The sequence below is a fragment of the Ctenopharyngodon idella genome, chromosome 7 (genome assembly GCF_019924925.1).
Source record: "Ctenopharyngodon idella isolate HZGC_01 chromosome 7, HZGC01, whole genome shotgun sequence".
In the NCBI taxonomy this organism is placed as follows: domain Eukaryota; kingdom Metazoa; phylum Chordata; class Actinopteri; order Cypriniformes; family Xenocyprididae; genus Ctenopharyngodon; species Ctenopharyngodon idella.
In genome coordinates this window covers 16,161,712-16,181,925 of record NC_067226.1, presented here as the reverse complement: position 1 = coordinate 16,181,925, position 20,214 = coordinate 16,161,712, and the positions used below count along the sequence as shown (strand labels likewise).

The window sequence follows — 20,214 nt, the reverse complement described above, 5'->3', positions numbered from 1 at the left end:
AAGTGAACAGTGTGTGAAGCTACAACCAGTTTATTGAATATAGTTTTGTCATGGAGTCCATATACATTCAGGCTCTCCCAGAATATTTATGTTTGTAATGTGTAAACAATACAATAGTTTTTATTGTACTTTTTGCAGTGTTTTAAATGCACAAATACAACTAAGCAACAGTTACCTGGTAACATGAGGCTGATGATTATATGTGAGTTAAAAGCAAAGTCAAGAGACTTCACTCTGACTTGTAAAGCGATGTCTGTAGTTTTTTATTAGTATCTCTTTAATCACAAAGCATGCAACAACAGTTTAAGCCACTGTTTGACATTCTGAGCTTCTGATCCTTGTTAAGGCTCTTCAGTGACTTTTGGACCACTTTTTCTATTTAGATTGTCTTTTTAAAAAACAGTTAATATACAGTGTTAAAACAATCTACACTTAGGTTCTTGCAATACTGCAACAACTCAGTCAAATAACAGATTCTAGTGAGAGATGAGGACATATGTCAAAATAATAAGTTAGCCACATGTTAAAACAGCTGTGACAGCAATAAAAAATTCAACGCCAGCAAAACGTGCAGTGATGAGACATTTACACTTTGCTTTAACAGCATGCTAGTGTTACTACAAACAATGACTGAATTTGATGCAATGTGTTTAAGTCAGAGCTGCTGTCTGAGAGACTTAGCTTGACTCTAGAACTGTAATTTCCAAAATTAATAACACCAAAATAGCTATACTTAAAACCTAGGCATGGCACAGATACATTACAGAGTTGTACAAGAACAACAATACTGTGCAACAAGAAATATTATAAGTAGGAATAACAGAGCAGTCAGTTTAAAGCTGGAGATGTTGTATACTATATGTGCTCTAACATGTTTAAATAATGTATGTTATAACAGTATGGTATTGCACTATGATTCATTTGGCAGCTTTAATCCAAAGTAATTTACATTGCATTAAAGCCATTGTGTTCATGCAATCCCTGGGAACTATAGTGAGAAACAAATTTACTGACTATTTATTGCTGTATGATAAATTAAATTATTAAGTGAGATATAATTAAATATATATATATATATATATATATATATATATATATATATATATATATATATATATATATATATTGCTGGATCGTGCCAGTCTGATGTTTTTTGTCATCAGGTACAAAGCTGCCATGATGATGTGATGTTAGTTCCTCTGAGGACATAAAAGTGGAGAGAAGATGGCCAGGATGAGACTGTTTTTCTTCTCTCCATACATATTTGTGGCTCTCTCAGGGTTGTTAGATCGAGTGTCCACATCAGAAATATTAGATCCAACCCAAGACGCTAGATGCTGTAAGAAGATATCGGTTTTGTCTGGTATCCAAAACCTGTCAACATGCAGCAAATCTCGTCTGGTACCCAAAACCATTCCAAAATCTGTGTTTTTTTCTCATACCCAAAACTGTATTAGCTGTCTTCTATCAGTCTAAGAGAAAGAGAAAGCCAGAGAAGAGCAGAAGAGGAAGAGGAAGTAATAATTATACTATTATGAGCAGGGTTTATTGAATAATCTGAGTTGCATATCAATGCTCAGACTTCGAGCATTGTTATTCCAGTCTGCTTCACAACAATATCTCTTTAAACCTTGAAATGACAATATCCCTCTTATCTCTTGTGAAGACAAACATTCCACATTCTATGAAACCCCACAATCATAAGATTAAACAACAGTAGCAAGCATTGCAGGAGCAGGGAAATAAGTAGGCTATAAAAACATAAACAAACAATGGTATAGTAAATGGTAAAAATCAAATGACAAACTACTTGAATGGCTAATGATTTTAAATGATTATAAAAACAAATTTAAGAAAATGAATAAAATAAAACAAAACAAATGTATGGTTACTCTCTTAGAGATAAACACACAAGTTGCTACTGAAACATCCTTATAGGCCTTCTTAGCAATTATAGAGATTCTTAGCAAGAGGAAGGATATGCAACATTGTGCTTTTTGTTGTTGTTGTGTAGATACAAACTAGTTATTTTGTGGAAGGATGTGGTGTGATTGACCCGAATGTCAGCATTAGAGTGAATTCATGTAAACTGAGCCACTTTTTGTCTAATCAACGATTAGAATGAAGAAGACAAGCCTCATTTTGTAAAATATTGTTAGGCTAGGCCTACTCTGAAGTTCTGCGGTCCTTTTTACGTAGTTATGCACAAATTCTTGTGAAGAAAGGGAGAAAAAACAACTTAATGTTAGAAGTTCCCAAGAGGGACGAAAATCAAAAGAGCTGCGATATCATTCACTTTTTCAAACGGCGCAATGGCTCCACCTCCTGGTCAAACAGAAGAAGAACATATCTGTCTGCATCGAATCTGCGACTGTCGATCTCAAGATAGTGAAACATCGGCGTGCCGGTAGGATCAAGCCGTCACAGATAGAGACAGAGGACCATGACAGCCCTCAAAACGATCAAAGAGCAGAAGTATGATCGGCAGCTCAGGTATATATATCAGTCTGTTTTTTAAGCCACAGAATAATACAATATACATGCACTGTGATTCTTTTTTCGGCATTAGTTTAGCCTTTCGTATTAACGTTGACATACATAGAGGCCCATGGGTCATGGCAAGAGCTTTAAAATCATGTTTGATTTATCATGCTTTAATTTAATACACTACAGCAACATCATAATTAGTCTAACTCCATAGCCTGGTAATAACCTAGCTGATCAGAAACCACTAGATGCATGTATTTCCCAGATTGTGCTATTATAGCTATAAACTTGTACACTGGTCAATGAGGGGTTGTTATATGTTTGTATCAGGTTGTGGGGGGATCATGGACAGGAAGCACTTGAAAATGCCCATGTGTGTCTCATCAATGCCACTGCATCCGGCACTGAAATACTCAAGAACCTTGTGCTGCCAGGTGCATCATTGTTTCTCATTGTACACTTCAAATCATGACACTGAGAATCTGTATGGGTTGTGTTAACATGATATTTTCTGCTCATTTTCTTAGGAATCGGTGCATTTACCATAGTTGATGGACACAAAGTGTCAGGGGAGGATGTTGGAAACAAGTAAATTTATTGGCTTCATAATCATTCTCTTGGTTTCATGATAATCTTAATTAGATTTTAAGTTTAGGAAATATAGTGTGATATATGGATAAATGTAGCAGATTGCTTCTGCAGACATGGTCACGCTTTGATCTTTTCTGCAGCTTTTTTCTCAGCAACAGCAGTATTGGGAAGGTAAGTAGATGTGTGTGTGTGTGTGTGTGTGTGTGTGTGTGTGTGTGTGTGTGTGTGTGTGTTAAAAAGTACTTTCCAAACCTAGTGTGACATATTCTGAATGATGTGCTTATTTTGCAGAACAGGGCTCAGGCTGCTACTGAACTGCTACAGGAGCTCAACAGTGATGTGTCTGGAAACTTTGTCGAAGAGGTCTGTGTTAATGTCATAAAATGTATCGTGTTTTTGCTATCAGTATTAAAGCCATATTTAATTTTAGATATTTGTTTTTATCAAAGATAAACTTTATATAGCCGTGGTAGCTGGCATGGCATTAAACTATTAAGAGTCAATCAAGCAGTCAACTATCAGTATTATGATGTTTAATTTAACAGCTTAGTATCTGCTATATACAACCAGTTAAACGTTTGGACACACTTGCTCAAAACTATGAAATTGAAAGTATAATAATTGTGACTGAAATGTTAAACAAGTCAACCTTATATTTTAAATTGTTCAAGGTTTCCACCCTTTGTCAAGATTATGGTTTGTGGTCAATACAATTTTATACTTTTATTCAGAAGTTAATACTTTGTACCAGAAATTAAAACCAGCAAGGATGCATTAAAATGATAAAAAGTGACAGTAAAAACATTTATAATGTTACAAAAAGTTTAATAAATGCTGTTCTATTTTACAATATCAGTGTTTTATTGTATTTATGGTCAAATAAATGACTTGGTAAGCATAAGAAAAAAAAAAAACTCATATTGACCCCAAATGGTTTGAGCAGTAGTGTACATAGGTGCAATTTGTTTTTATGAAACTAATTGCGAGCATTTAATCATAAGCATTTATATTAAAAGGGATTTAAGATTGTGAGTCGCATAAATTCAGTCAAGTGTGTCCAAAACTTTCAGAGGTAGTGTGTCTTTTCATTTTTTCATCTAAGTTTATCTATTTTTTGGTCTTCAGAATCCCGATACGCTTTTGGACAACGACCCTGAGTTTTTTCACAGATTTAGCCTGGTAATTGCCGTCCAGCTTCCAGAAAGGTATTATTATCAAAACGCAAATCTTAATATATTGTACCATTATTATTCTCATGGGCTTCTTTTAAATGCATTATCAAACAGGCATGTTAAATAAAAAAGACATATGCTAAAATTTGAGGGGTTGTAGATGCTGGCTTTTCAGATTAGCTTATATTAACATGTTATTTTTTTGTTTTGACAGCACATGTTTGAGGCTGGCCGCTGTGTTATGGGAGGCTGGTGTGCCGTTCCTTGTATGTAGAACATATGGACTCATTGGTTACATGAGGCTGATTGTGAAGGAGCACACAGGTAATAATCATAGTTTGCTAAAGCAAAATATGTGTTTTGAGAGACTAATTGATTGGCAATGAAGACACATCCCTGACATTTATTAATCATTATGTTAAAAGGGTCTGTCTGTTTCTCTCACTAGTGATCGAATCTCATCCAGATAATGCCTTAGAGGACCTGAGACTAGACCAGCCGTTCACAGAGCTCAAACACCATATAGAGTCCTATGACCTGGACAACATGGAGAAGAAGGTCAGATTAAAGATGATGACAGAATGTTGTCTTTTTATTGTATGACAGACTTTTTAAGATTTGCATGTACTTAAAATTGATAGAAGTTTAATCTTTATTTCGCTTTAGGATCACAGTCATACGCCATGGATCATTGTGGTTGCCAAATACTTGGAAAAGTGGTACAGTGAGGTAATTTTATAAAATTATAAATATAAGCTTTCTTACTATGAGACCTCCTAAATATCAGACCTTCTCAAAAATTATTTATTTATTTACATATTTTTATCCAGCACAACTCTCAGTTACCGAAGAATTATAAGGAGAAGGAAGCTTTTAGACAACTCATCAGAGAAGGTAATGTAATTTGTCTTATCAGAGATTTGCCATGTTATCATTTCATTTTTCTTTCAGCTCAGGTCTTATTTGTTGTGGGTTTTCCTTCATTTCTGTGTTTTCTCAGGAATTCTAAAGAAGGAGAACGGAACACCTGAAGATGAAGAGAACTTTGAGGAGGCGATCAAGAATGTGAACACGGCTCTGAACCCCACCAAGGTAGAGCTCCTCACATTTGAAGAGCTGTAGTTAGTTTGTTTTCCTTACATTTGATTTGTATTGATCTTTGTCCAACTGTGATGTAGGTCTCCAGTGCAATGGAGGATATTTTTAATGCTGAACAGTGTGAAAACATTACCTCACAGGTTAGTAGGGATATGCAAAACTACTCCTAAAGGCCCCGATATACTCACAGCAAAGCTCGTTTTCGTTCTTCTTTTAGGGGTAATACGAAATACGTGAGCAGTGATATACTGTTATCGACCATCTGTCACGGTCTTTCTCTGTCATGATGAATATGTAAATATGTGCTGCGTGCTTTCTTCTCAGTAAAAAAATAAACATAACAAAAATAAGAAAACAGCAAGGTTTTTTTTATTTTATTTTTTTATAGAAAGCATAAGAAAAGCATCTGATCATAACAACATGGGTATGTTAGCACAAGCTCTGCAAATTAGTACTTTAGTAAAGTCACGTCACGTTTATTTATATGGCATTTTATTTAATAGATTGCTTAAAAGCAAGCAGCTTTACAGTATCAAACAGTGGTAGTGCCTCATTTCATCAGAAGCACAACTTCATTTTCTACTATAAAGCGACTATCCAGTGTGTTCATATTTTCACCCGCGGAGATCTTACCACGACGGACTCAACAGATGAAATGAGTCTGAGAAGAGTTCCGCGTGAAAGAAGGCGGAGCCTCAGCGCACACCTCCAATTACGTTATCATCATGGACCAATAGTAATACGAAGGTGTTTTGCAGCTGGAGCAAACTTTTCCTGAGGGTTCGCTTTGGCAAGCCGTTTTGAACTCCCAAAACGAATTCTAAACGAACTTCATTTTGGCCAGATTTTGTTCGAAATGACACCACATCAGTTCGTTCTTCGATTTTGTTTGAAGTTTATCGGAGCCTTAAGCTGCCTTTCTCCAAAATTCGCATATGATTGCTGCATTTCACTCCTAGTGGTAATCTGAACTTTCAAACGAAGCAGCTGTTACCGTCCCCTTGTTCACCATGGTAAAATGAATGAATAATGAATGCATGAATATATATCCCCACAAAAATGACCACCAATATTATTTGAAAGGAATACATAGTTGGATTTCTAATGTAATAATTATAAAATAAATATTCCAGACATAATTATTAATTACTGCCCATTTTACAGAAATTGTTTTAAAAGGGTTAGTTCACCCAAAAATGAAATTTGTCATTAATTACTCACCCTCATGTCGTTCCACACCCGTAAGACCTTCAGTTCAACTGTATAAGGATAATGACACAGAAGAGAAGATATTATTGAATAAAGTCGTTATTTTTGTTTTGTTTTAGCGCACAAAAAGTATTCTCGTCACTTCATGAAATTAAGGTTGAACCACTGTAGTCACGTCGACGGTTTTAACAATGTCTTTAGTACTTTTCTGGACCTTGAAAATGTTGATTATATTGCTGTCTATGGTAGAGTCTTATACCTCTCAGATTTCATCAAAAATATCTTAATTTGTGTTCTGAAGATAAACAAAGGTCTTAATGGTGTGGAACGACATGATGGTGAGTAATTAATGACAGAATTTTCATTTTTGGATGAACTAACCATTTAAAGAATAGCCTAATGTTTTAGTGCAAAAAATACTGGTAATTCTCACCTTGTGCTCATAGTTTTGATTAGAATACATCACATCTGGTTAGGTGGTTGCAAACGGTCTAGCTGCAAAAGTTCACACATTTAAATGCATTTGAAGCTCAGATCGATTTGTAAATTCTGCATAGGTATATGGTTGAACATCACACAGTTTTACAGAATGCACTTTGTTATTCTTCTGCTTATTTACCAATAGCGGCTAAATTATTTCAGAGGTCTCATGCGTTCACAGAAAATAACTTACTTCTGGTAGAAAAATAAGATAATTATGTGGATACATTTTCTTCTGACATGTAGATAATTTTTTTTTTATCACTTTTTTTCATGTGCCCCTTTCTGTAAATACATAGTCACATGCTGCCAAAAACTGCTGCAGGTTTCCAAATTTAAAGAGTAAATATATTTCTCTGTCCTGGTGAAAAAACATCAATCTGTGTTATGTATGATTTTCAATGTCAGTTTATGCATGACCAACAGTTTTAATTTGTCTTATGATAGAGTGCATCCTTCTGGGTGATGGCGCATGGAGTGCGGGACTTTGTTCGGAATGAGGGGAACGGAAACCTCCCTGTGCGAGGAACCATCCCAGACATGATTGCTGATTCAGATAAATTCATCAAGTTACAAAATGTGTAGGTATTCAGCTTTAAATCACAATGAGTCAGGAAACTTCTTATTAGTAGTAATGTGTTTGTGAAATTGGCCTGCTATTGTAAATTGACAAACAGTTGATACTGGTCAGGTGATTGCTATATCAGAGGAAAATGATGTGAAAATTATCTGTTGGCTTCAGATAATTCCTGCTTACTGTGTTTTTGGTAAAATGGCATTTGTTTGACACTTTCAATTTCAGCTACAGAGACAGAGCCATGAAGGACGCAGCAGTTGTGTCCAAACATGTTGAAACGCTTCTACAATCAGTTGGCAAGGTATTCACATAATCAGTATACATTTGTGTAATAACTGCAGTTTATCTAATTTTATTTGCACATTAACACTAATGATCTGAACTACCTGTTTATTTCAAAGACTCCAGAAAGCATCTCTGAACAGGAAATCAAACTCTTCTGTGAGTACAGAATGCACACTTTCATAATCTGCTCTCAGATGAGAATATTTTATGCTTTGTTATGAAACTAGATATTTCAACATTAAAGGCTGGATGCCAAATAACTTTCTCCACCTCAACAGTGATAAGACTGAAGTAGGCCTGTCACGATCATGAATTTTGTGCAGACGATAAATTTTAATTTAAATTTAAATATTTTTTTATTTATTTATTTTTTTAAATGCTTTATTTTTCCCACCATTGGGAATGCTAACAGGAAGCTTTTTTTTCACATATTATTAAAGGACTAGTTCACTTTAAAATGAAAATTACCCCAAGATTTACTCACCCTCAAGCCATCCTAGGTGTATATGACTTTCTTCTTTCTGATGAACACAATCTGAGTTATATTAATAAATATCCTGACGCGTCCAAGCTTTATAATGGCAGTGAACGGGGGCAATGTATTTGAAGCTCAAGAAAGTGCATTTTCATTTTAAAGTGAACTAATCCTTTCTTGGGCAATGCCTATGTTGTGTGGTGTTTTGTGTCCCACAGGTAAGAACGCAGCTTTCCTCCGAGTGGTGCGCTGCAGATCTCTGGCAGAAGAGTACAGTGTGGACACTTTCAATAAGGATGAAATCAGTATGTTTTCTCTACGGTTCTCTGTAGGGCTGCCCCCGACTAAAGTTTTTTTTTTTTTTTTTTAGTCACCAATAGTTGTTCATTTAAGCCATTAGTCAGCTAATCACAATGTTTATATTATAGTAATTTAAAGGGGTCATGAACTGAGAAATCAAAATTCCTTTTGACATATGATAGCTCATTGTACTATTAAAAACATCCTGTAAGTTTCAGAGCTCAACTTTCTTGTTAGTCTAAAAGCAGCTTATATTGAAGCCAGTCTGCTAAAATGACAGGTTCTGGAATGTGCCGCTTTATAACGTAATAGTGTGGCTAAGCACCGCCTAAGCACGCGCTCCAGTTCACGGAGAGTGAGACGGCAGAAAGCTCATCCTGTTTGTTTTCGTTATTTTACAAAGGCACGTTTTCTTGTTTTTGTAAGTGTACACAAATAAAAGTAGACCATTTACAGTTTTGAATGATGTATTTGAATGACTCTTATCTGTATGACCAAAAATGACGGAGTATTTTAAGTTGTTTCCGCTGTTGTCAGGAAAAAATGTCATGCAGTAAACACTTCAGCTTCCACACTCCGCACAAACACTAGGATATATAATAGCACACATTTATCTAGGTTAACATTATAGCGAGCAGCCATGTAAAGTTGTTACTTACATGTTTCAAATGATAAGCCATATTTGAGGTCAATGGATAATAGGCGAATGTTTGGATTTCCTGCCTGACATAATGTAATTACCACAAGGACCCTCCATTAATGATCTATTCTTCACAGACTTTTTTTTTTTTTCCTCCTGCAACTAATCGACTAATGAAATTTTGGTCGAATAAGCCTCTTCTAGTCGACTATTAGGGGGCAGCCCTAGTTCTCTGCCTGCCTGTGGTTTATTTTAGTTTGTAAATGTTATGGTCACTGTACAGAATTGTTTAGATGGATTTACTAACAGAGAATATGATGGCTCATTGTTGTGTACATACATGCTTGGGTGTTGCTGTGTGTATTTAAGCAGTTGTTTCCTTTTCCATAGCATCCTGTATGGACAGCACGGACAGTGAGATGGTTCTGTACCTCATGCTCCGCTCAGTCGATCGCTTCTATCAGCAACACTCCCGTTACCCAGGTCAGAAGTGTTATCAAAACGGGCAAAAAAGAAAAAAAATTGGTTGTTTAAGAAAACCTTCACCACAGTATAGTTTTTAAAATATTCGTCAAACATTTAAATCCCTCATTGTTTAAATCCTTAAGCATTTTTGTATGATAAACTCTTTTTTGGGGGGACATGGTACTATGGTACATGGTACATTCAGCAAGGCTGCATTAAATTGATCAAAAGTAACAGTAAAAAAGATTTCTATTTCTAATAAATGTTGTTATTTAGAATTTTCTGTTTATTAAACAATCCTGAAAAAAGTCCCACTGTTTCCACGAAAATATTAAGCAGCACAGCTGTTTTGAACATTGATGATAATAATAAGAAATGTTATCTTTGTCATCACAGGGATAAATTACCTTTTATAATATATTAAAATAGAAAAAGGTTATTTTAAATTGTTATAATATTTCACAATATTTTTACTGCATTTTTGATAAAATAAATCCAGCGTTGGTGAGCATAAGAGACTTCTTTCCAAAACATCAAAATCGACCCCAAACTTGACCTATATATATATATATATATATATATATAATATGTGTGCGTGTGTGTAAACTCTGTCACTCTGATATTATAGGGTATAATATTTTTCTCAGGTGTCTACAATTACCAGGTGGAGGAAGACATTAACAAACTCAAGCTGTGTGTAAACAGTCTTCTACAGGAGTACGGTCTGAACGTCAATGTGAAAGATGACTACATCCATGAGTTGTAAGTTTAAGCTCAGAGTTTAAAGCAGTACAAACTAAATATTTATATTAAAATTTGTTTTGTAATATTGATTATTTCGTTCTCCAGTTTTCCTGGTCCCTCTGTTTATAATCAAATGGTAACAGTGTAAATGTTATTTTCATATCTTCCAGCTGCCGTTATGGAGCTGCTGAGCCACACACTGTCGCAGCTTTTCTGGGAGGTGAGTTTTTATGTATTTAAAGGAGCCTGCAAACACACTCCTCATCATATACTCATAATGCATACTGTGGGATCCTCTACTATATGTTTTTTATTGTATAAATGCAGATCATATTCCGAATGCAAATATTTGAAAAATGAATTGATCTTGAGTTAATTTGGTGATCGGATCAACAGAACCACATTTGTAGGTGGTCCGGGACAAATTCTGACCACATTCAATGAAGATGTAAATGCTAATGCATTTTCATTATCCATATTCAACAGCTTAAGTAGTATGTGGTACTGAGTGATGCGCTACAAATAATCATTATCTGTAACTGTATAAGTTTGTACCAACCCACAGAGTGGGTTGTACATTTTCTGTCAGACTATATATTTCCATCTTTGATATGATTCATGAATTTCTTACCAAGCGATATCATTTTTTTTCTTTTCTGCTGTCGTAGTGAGAAAAAGACACTGTGCTCATATGATCCAGTCAACTGATGTTTTCTCCAAATCCTTGCTCATATCTCTGTCCTTGTCCATTAGCATGAAAGCGCTTTAAAATTGTATTTATTTTATTTCTAAATCCTAAATAGCAATCTTTACTGTCAGAAACGTTCTTAAATAGTGAACATAAAAGGTAATAAAATGAGGTCAATTACTGACAATGTTTGGTTAACCCAACCTTAAATGTATTATGTAAGTGACATTTTCACTGCCATCTCAATCCAATTACATAGAAGTCTTATTGCATATCCAGAAACCATCCAGGTATGAACAACATGGTAATGCCAGTTGTAAAGAGGCCCATTGTCTGTCTTTTGTTGCAGGATCAGCGGCTCAAGAAGCCATCAAAATCATCACGCACCAGTTTGTCCCTTTCAACAACACATTCCTCTATAACGCTATGTCACAGACCTCTGCTACTTTTCAGCTGTAGATCAATCATCCCATCTGTTAGTTCATTCCTCTATCAAAGTGTTGGCCTCAAATTGGCACTCTAGTTTGTTTATACTTACTTTGATTGATGGTGTCGCTTTTTGACAAGACCAGAACTGATGCTGCACGCTGAATAAATTGTGTATCTCCAAAGTTTTTGTTTGTGGTTTTGTATGTATGCTCTTTTTACAACAGACTGTCTCTCTTCACTGTCATACATGTACAACAAGCAAATGTTTTTTCATAAATGTCCTAACCAGCAGTTTAGCTGTTAGACAGTTGTAAAATTATAATGTCTCCCTTTCTGCCTGCATTGTTAGATATAAGTGTGACATTTTCTCATGGTAACTGTAGAACTACTGTTTATATATATCATATAATTTTTCTAAATATGTCCCAGCAGTGCTAAGCTCTAGTGTGGCGAGCTGCTGCTGTTTGTTTGAGTAGATTACAGAGTTATTTCCTGTTGTAGGGTGGAGTGTTGTGTTTCTATGGCCGGTCTAAAAGCAGACCGCTGTCTGTGGTTTGCAGAGAATAGCTAGGTTTTCCTCACAGGGAGTCTAGACGCAGGAAAGGACACAATCAGTGGCACGTAAACGTATATTTTTACTCATTCCCAAGCCTCCAAGAATCTAAAACTTACTGAATGACCTGGTTTACCCTGGAAAATGTTTAGGAAAAGTTATAGAAAAGTCAGGACACTCCCGTCAGTGTGTTTTAACGCCCAAAACCAGTGGAGGGCACCCTCCCTCTTTTTTTGGAGTACATTTCCCTAGTTTTTCCTTTTTTGCACATTCCAGTGTAGAGTGAATAATTCATAACTGCAGGCTCTCCTTAAATTGATTTGTTGAGCAGGACAATGTTAATAAGAAACCAGGCCACGTTGTTCAGTTACCACTTCATTGTTTTCACAGAAGCAGAAATGTTTAAACGCTCTCCTTTCTCCTGACTAATATATAGATGACTGTGTTACGAAACTTTCCCTGTGACCCATGAGGAGGATGGTGTATCTGGGCTGTGTTTATGAAGGACTGCTGGGCTCAGCCTGAAGCTTTTAGATTAGATTAGATTCAACTTTACTGTCATTGTGCAGAGTACAAGTACAGAGCCAGTGAAATGCAGTGAGCATCTAACCAGAAGTGCAAATAGCATAATAATAAATGAAAATATATTTGAGCATATACAATAAAGATGTTTTTGGAGTGCAAAGCATGAGGTACAGAAGAAGAGACCAGCTCAATGCAGTCTATGAATACAATATGACCAGTGTCCATAACTATGCAAGTGGAATCATGAGGTAGAATCATTTTCTAACCGAATGGAAATTCCCCCAAGGTGATTTAGCCCTTCTGGACCAAGAGTGACATTGAAAGCTTGATGATGACTTATAAGATAAGATTGAAGCATCTCATGGACACCTTGTTTGGAAATCCTGCTTACCCGTTTAATATCCATATTGTTCCCCTCATGTCATGGCATTGGCTGTTTTGGCAAAATCTTCAGTAGGACTCATACCTGCCAGTATTATTTTAGTATTATTTGTATACCGTTATAGTATTTATCTTGAATTAGCTTTTATTTTTATATTTTCAGTTTTTTAATTTTAGTTTGTTTTAGTCCTTTTAGTAAGTCAAGTCAAGTCAAGTCACCTTTATTTATATAGCAAGTATATAGTATATAGTAATATATATATAGTAAGTATATATAAACATATATTGTTGTAATTAGCTATCACAAAAATTGAGTTAGAATAACTTTCACAAATTTAACTTGAGATAACTAAAAATATCCAAGTTGTAACTTAATACACATTTCAAGTTAAAGGTGGAGTAAGTAGAATTTCAAAAAAACTGTTTGGAAGTTAGTTGGCCGATACCAACAACAAACGTCTAACCAATCAGCTTTAGGGGGCGTATGACGGTCGAGGAGAGAGAACGAGCAAGAGAGACATTTTGAAAAAAAAAAAAAAAAATGCAGAACGAGAGATGGGACACAATACAAAAGAGCTCAAAAGAATATCACTGGAATGAAGGTTTATGATTGGGCAAGCACTTTAGGACAGTGTTTATATTAGAAAAGCTTTCCAGCGCTAGAGAGAGCTAAGTGGGAAGGCCTGAAAACAGACGCAGAGGCTGCTTTCATTCCGCTTCACATTGAGTAACCCTGGGTTTTGATTGTCTGGAGCCGCTGTGCTGTTGGCAACTAACAACGAACACTTTGTATTTACTCTTGTGTACTGTACGTTCATTTTTTGTCCTTCCTTGTCATTTGTTCATCATCTGCGCTTTATTTTTCGTGAAGCATTTTGTTGCGCGTCAGCTGTGATAAACAGACATCCACTCGCATTGCATGTGTAACAATGGCCATATAGTGAGAGTTGTGCAGTTAAACTACTGCACACTGACGACGGCTAGAGAATGAGGTGTTTAGCGTCATTGTCAGTGCACTCGCCTCGCCTGCCAGCAGCAGACGGGTCGGGGTTCGAGACCAACTTGGAGCAGGGTGGTTAGGATTGGAGGGTGAGGCGGAGCAGTGAAGAGAGGGGTGGGTTTGTTGATATTTGAAATCAACCCAATGTCCAACAGCATTTTTCAAAATCTACTTATCCCACCTTTAAGTTTTTATTATATAAAAAATGACCATCCTTTTATATAAAAAACTCACCCAAAAATGAAAATTCTGTCATTTATTACTCACCCTCATGTCGTTCCACACCCGTAAGACCTTCATTCATCTTCGGAACACAAATTAAGATATTTTTGATGAAATCCGAGGGTATCTGATCCACACATAGGCAGCAACGTCATTGCACCTTTTGACGTCCAGAAAGGTAGTTGAAAACATGGTTAAAATAGTCAACGTGACTACAGTGGTTCAACCTTAATGTTATGAAGCGATGAGAATACTTTTTGTGTGCAAAAACAAAACAAAAATAACGACTTTATTCAACAATTTGAACAGTTTTCATACGTAGTGAACTCAGTGCAGGCTTCCTTGTTTACGTCCGAACATCAACTCAGTATTGGTCGAAGCTGAACACGTGAGCAGCGCGACGCATGCATGTGATGCTGACACAGGATCCAGCCAATAATGTGCCGGCATTCAGACGTAAACAAGGAAGTTTGGAAAGTTGTTCTTGATTCATCATCAGGGAGCAGAGTTGCACAAGAAGAACCAGAGGATTCTTGGTGGAGGGAGTCTCTTCCATTTCAGACCCCTGTGAGCTTTCACAGCTGGCAGCTGTAATCAGGTTTTTCTGTAACCAGGAAGAGCCTGTCTCTATCCACGGCTGCACCGTGCATGGCTACTAGGACATCTGCAGCTCTGTGGCAGAGCCCATGATGAAGACATGCTGTGGTTGGCACTGTCCTTACAGCCTTGAGCTGGGCCTGACAATCAAGCAGTGGCTGTGGGAGACACTCAACTGCACTTCACTGGTGGAGATGGAGCAGCCTGATGGATGCATCCTGATCACTGAGAGCTTCTCCACAACCAGCAGAAGCTTCACTCCTTGAATCCACGTGGACATCAGTGAAGAGCCCCTGCCTGAGGAACTGTATATAGTTACAGAGTAAGTTCATAGTTTTTAGAGCAAGTTTTATATTGTACAGTAAGTGTTTTGCACATTGTTGCGTGGTTGTTAGGAAAGTGATATGCAGTTCCTAGGTTGTTTTGCTGTGAGGGCTTGTGTGCATCAGTGATATTGAGAGCTACGCCACTGGTACTTCACAACTACTGGTAGGGTCACCCATAGTGGACAGGCCTCAGTTGAGATACAAAGACAAACCAGACAAAGACAAACCACCTAATCTGCTGAACAGCAGCAGATTGGCATGATGCTCCTGTCGGCAGAAGATCACTATCTTGTGACAACGACAACAACAGAATTACCTGAATGGAAGAAAACTGATTATGTGTGGAAGTCATCGATGGATTGATGGAAGCAAACTTTCGAACAGAACAAGGTAATCCAGAATGGTTTCATGTTAGCAAAGGTGTATGACAAGGCTGCATTTTTTCTTCAGCATTTCTGTAACAGCGTTAAGCCAATCAAATCTGAGGACCGCTAATTATATTATATTATAATTTCTTAAATGCTTAAATACATGTGATAAATATAAAATAAATCACTTCTAAACTCAGGCACATGATCACATAAATACAGGTGAGCAGTGAAAATGATTAAAATACAACAATCAATGTTTAGCAGGTAAACACTACCACAGTAATCTGAATTTTGTAAACCGAGGATTAACAAAACAGACACTCTGTAACATGCTTCTTTAACATGCATGTTTTGATTATTGATGCACAAACATAAAAACAAGTGTTGTGAGTTGATTAAAATAATTAGTCATGATTAACCAGATTTTGAAAGTGCTGAAAATAGATAATATGCACAGTGAAGAGAGAGAGAGAGAGAGAGAACATTAGTTAACTAACTAATGCAAATATAAGCTAATTAAAACCACATTTGGTTTGTTCTACATCAGGGGTGTCCAATCCTGCTCCTGGAGGGCCACTGTCCTGCAGAGTTTAGTTCCAACCCCAATTAAACACACCTGAACCAGCTAATCAAGGTTTTTCAGCATACAGGAAACTTCCAGGCAGGTGTGTTTTGGTAATTTGGAGCTGACCTCTGCAGTACAGTGGCCCTCCAAGACCAAGTTTGGACACCCCTGCTCTACATGGTTCTTTGGTCATGTTGACACAGCTGCATGACATGCTCCAGACCTTCTTCTTTACACATGTAAGACATCAGGAGACATGTTCATCCATACTACAGCGATTTTAGTTTCAAAAAGACGCTATATTAGAAACCAGGTTACTATGTGATACTATAATATTAGTCTGAATATCAGTCCAGTACAGCTTGCAGGTAAAGCTAAAATCTTAATAAATTATAAATTAAATAAATTTACTTTTTTTTCCCCAACAAGAATCAGTGTGGTTACTGTTAACTTAAACTAAAGCTAGGCTATTAAAAATCATTCCTGTAATTGAAATAAAGCGGAAATAAATAAAATAAAACATAACTATAACTGAATAGTTTGTTGAAGTACTGAAATAAAAAAAATGAAAGCTATATAAATATAACATATCTTGTCATGTTCTTCTGTCACAGGTTGCAGCAAAGACAAGGAAGAGGATCTAATCGCAGCAGAATCAAAGTTTATTAAACAAAAAACTCAGAAAATAAGGAAACAGAATGACCGGTATAACACAACGTAGAACAGACAACTGAACAAAGGAAACTGAGGACTCAGATAGCTGCCTTCACGTGCTATCTGAATTATCATAAATACGAGTTTCCTAGGTAAAAATTGCGCATGAACGCCCTCTGAACGTCGTGTTTAACACTGGGAAGTTCAGAAATTATCTAATAGGCTGCCACTCACATTTTATGTGCAATTTTAATCTTAACAACACTACAATTACATTATCTTGAGTTATGGTGGCTTTAAGGCATGGAAGGAATGACATGTTGTATGCATTGCTGTGCCCTATTCATCCCCAGCGATTACATGGTTGACATAATGTTCTTTCTGAAATCTGCAGTAAAGCACTTTACATCTTCACATGAGGCTGTATGGAACCTGAATATCCATGTCCAGAATCCATTCCCTTTGGTAGAACTGCTGAACAGGGTAGCTCTTCTTCATTAATATGGATGACTGAGGCCAGAAACATCCAGAGGCGACACACGGTCTTTCATAAACACGCCTGCTCTAGAGATAAAGAGACAGTGATGGAGCAGTACTATCACCACATTCATTCACACATACTGCATTCTTTCTCTATCTGCCATGTGAGCGGGAAAGTCCAGGACTCACACAAATAGAGGAATATAAAGCTGACATGTGAGAACAAATTGAATAGTAATCCATTTTTGTGCTTGTGCCAAGACAGAAAATTAAAATGAGAAAACTCTGAATTGGAGACTTCTGATATCCTTTAACCCTCATGTTGTGTTTTGGTCTTTTTGACCTGGAGAGGGGGGTGGGGTTTCAGGCCTACAAATATTGCTAATAAATCTGTCATTATGCTATTATTGCTAAATATTGGATGCAATTTTTTATCTACTTGTTTTGTTTTTGTTAGTTTTTTTCAATTAGCACAGATTTTGTATTTCTTTTTGGAACTGTTTGATCGTAGGCCAACCCAATCTCACGCCAATTTGTACGTATTTTACGAGTTGACAAATTCGTATGAATTCATATGAATGACCTACCACAAACCCCACCCCTAAACCTACCCGTCACTGGGGTTTAGACAAATCGTACGAATTTGTACGAGTGAGGTCGTATGAATTCATACGAATTAGCCAATTCGTAAAATACGTACGAATTGGTCATGAGATAGCGTTGCGTAGGCCTGATTTATCTGAGCTTATGTGCCTCAGTTTTTTTGAGGTGAATGAACTTTTTTCGATTAAATTCTGAGATGCAGAAGCTCAGATCAGTGAGGCCTATGATAAATCAGTTCCAAATAGAAATACAACATATAATATAGTGATAATATAGCATAATGAGAGATTTACAAGCAATTTAAAAAGCCGGTCATTTTTGACTCAGAACACTAAAGGATCTTCAACCCAGCACAAGGGTTGTTTAAGGTGATTCATATTTCTACTTATATATTATTTATTTACTTATATATTATTATATATTATTTTACTAATATATATTTGCATATTGTTCGAAAGAAGTGTCTTATGCTCCCCAAGGCTGCATTTGATGAAAAATACAGTAAAAATAGTAACAATATTCAGTAAAAATAGTAATAATACTATTGTGAAATACTGTCACAATTTAAAATAACTGTTTTCTGTTTTAATATGTTTTAAAATTGTAATTTATACCTGTGATGGCAAGGCTGAATTTTCAGCATCATTACTCCAGTCTTTAGTGTCACATGATCCTACAGAAATCATTCTAATATGCTGATTTGATGCTCAAAGTGCTGAAATCAGTTGTTCTGCTTATATTTTTGTGGAAATCATGATACATTTTTTTTGTCTGGATTCTTTAGTGAATAGAAAGTTCAACTCTTGAGTATAATTTTCACTGTAAATTGTATGGTCGTTTATACTTTTTACTCTTAAAAACCATAATTCACTTACAGTATTTTATAGTATTTTTTTTTTAATGTATACAGTACAATAACGTACAGTTAACCATTGAACGTTTTTACTGTAGCATTTCTACATTCTTTTACTTTTTTTGTGCAGGAACATGATCTTATGGAGTATAGGACATAGTGCAGTACACAATGCAATATGTATGTATAACCTCTATACGTATATTCATTAACCTGAATAGTCGAATAAACACTCATATCATATGCATACACATACACAGTGTCTTTGTTCCATTCACACATTATCAGGATCTGAGCAAAGGACGCTAGGTGGTGCATTATCTGCACACACAGGAGGAGGTGGTGAACAATAGATGAGTTGGCCATGTTTGTGCATGCGGGCAGTCCTGTAATGTGAAAATCAATGGTCCAATCTTGAGCACTGACACAGCACAAGTGGTTCTTTTCTATCCATTTTCTGTGTACTAATTTCCCATGCTGTTCAGTGAACGCTTATATAAATCAACACATCCGTCCATACACTGCACATATTTGGATACATCAGATCTATGTCTATAAACAGACAAAGGGTAAAGTAAGTGAGAGAGGTGGGGGGTAAGGGGCTGGGAAGAGGCAGGGAGGTTGCTGAAATCTGCTGATTATTATTTTGGATATTTGCCTGGCTGTCGGCCAGCACTGCGCTATGTCTCTCCATCTCTCCTGGGGTCTGGTGGAGCTGGGATGGATTAATAAAGCAAAACATTCGCTAAACATGCTGAGGCCCTTAGAAAAAGAAAAAATACTGAGGCGGTACTATAATGGAAAAATGGTAAATCCATGGAACTTTGATATATACTATAATATAAAATTATAAAATTACCATTTTCACACTATGGTATTTAAGTAATATTTCAAAGAATTACATGTCCAAAACACATGGTACTAACCCAAAAGCATGGTAATATCATGATACATGTTTTGTTCACTCCAAGAGTATTATGGCAAAGTGAGAGTCTTCAAAGAGTCAATTAACATTCTGTGTGGTCACTAACTCACTATGCAGATTGGATTTTAAAGAACATGTGCAGTAGGAGGCATGAATCAGCCTATAGTGCCTTAACAGTTAGCTTTCAGAGTGCATTTGCAGTTAATCAGGCTGGTAAAAAGGGCCATATTTAAGTACAAAGCGAGGCTCCACAGTGCCTGTGATGGGATCTTCAGGCTCATCTGTGACAGACAGGCTAGTTTATGGTGTGTTTATGTAACACAGCTGCGGTTACGGACACTCAGGCCCCTTTTCTCAGCTCTATGCTCAGGGTCAGAGGTCGGGAGGCCCAATTTAGATCAATTCCTAGAGACTCAAACCGGACCAGAGGATTACAGTAACTGTTAGCTTGTTCAAAAGTTTTCAGTGCTGGTATGCAGAGAGATACAACAGCTGTACTGTTATTAGAAGGCCAATATC

At 36.5% G+C, this 20,214-nt stretch overlaps 1 protein-coding gene across 1 annotated transcript; it reads left to right on the top strand.

Annotated features, from left to right (window-relative positions):
- The first annotated feature begins 2,339 nt into the window (after window positions 1-2,339).
- nae1 (nedd8 activating enzyme E1 subunit 1) lies at window positions 2,340-11,822 on the top strand. Its single transcript, XM_051900998.1, has 20 exons — window positions 2,340-2,493; window positions 2,818-2,921; window positions 3,015-3,075; window positions 3,219-3,249; window positions 3,370-3,441; window positions 4,204-4,283; window positions 4,465-4,574; window positions 4,699-4,808; window positions 4,917-4,979; window positions 5,081-5,144; window positions 5,251-5,342; window positions 5,429-5,488; window positions 7,485-7,618; window positions 7,840-7,915; window positions 8,016-8,055; window positions 8,593-8,679; window positions 9,705-9,797; window positions 10,427-10,541; window positions 10,694-10,743; window positions 11,561-11,822. The coding sequence occupies exons 1-20, from the start codon at window positions 2,444-2,446 to the stop codon at window positions 11,668-11,670; spliced, it is 1,602 nt and encodes a 533-aa protein (XP_051756958.1). The 5' UTR covers window positions 2,340-2,443; the 3' UTR covers window positions 11,671-11,822.
- The last annotated feature ends 8,392 nt before the right edge of the window (window positions 11,823-20,214 follow it).

Coding starts and splice junctions, on each gene's coding strand:
- nae1 (XM_051900998.1), top strand. CDS start 2,444: ATGACAGCCCTCAAAACGATCAAAGAGCAGAAGTATGATCGGCAGCTC. Junction 3,442..4,203: donor CTGGAAACTTTGTCGAAGAG/GTCTGTGTTAAT, acceptor TTTGGTCTTCAG/AATCCCGATACGCTTTTGGA. Junction 7,619..7,839: donor TTCATCAAGTTACAAAATGT/GTAGGTATTCAG, acceptor TTTCAATTTCAG/CTACAGAGACAGAGCCATGA.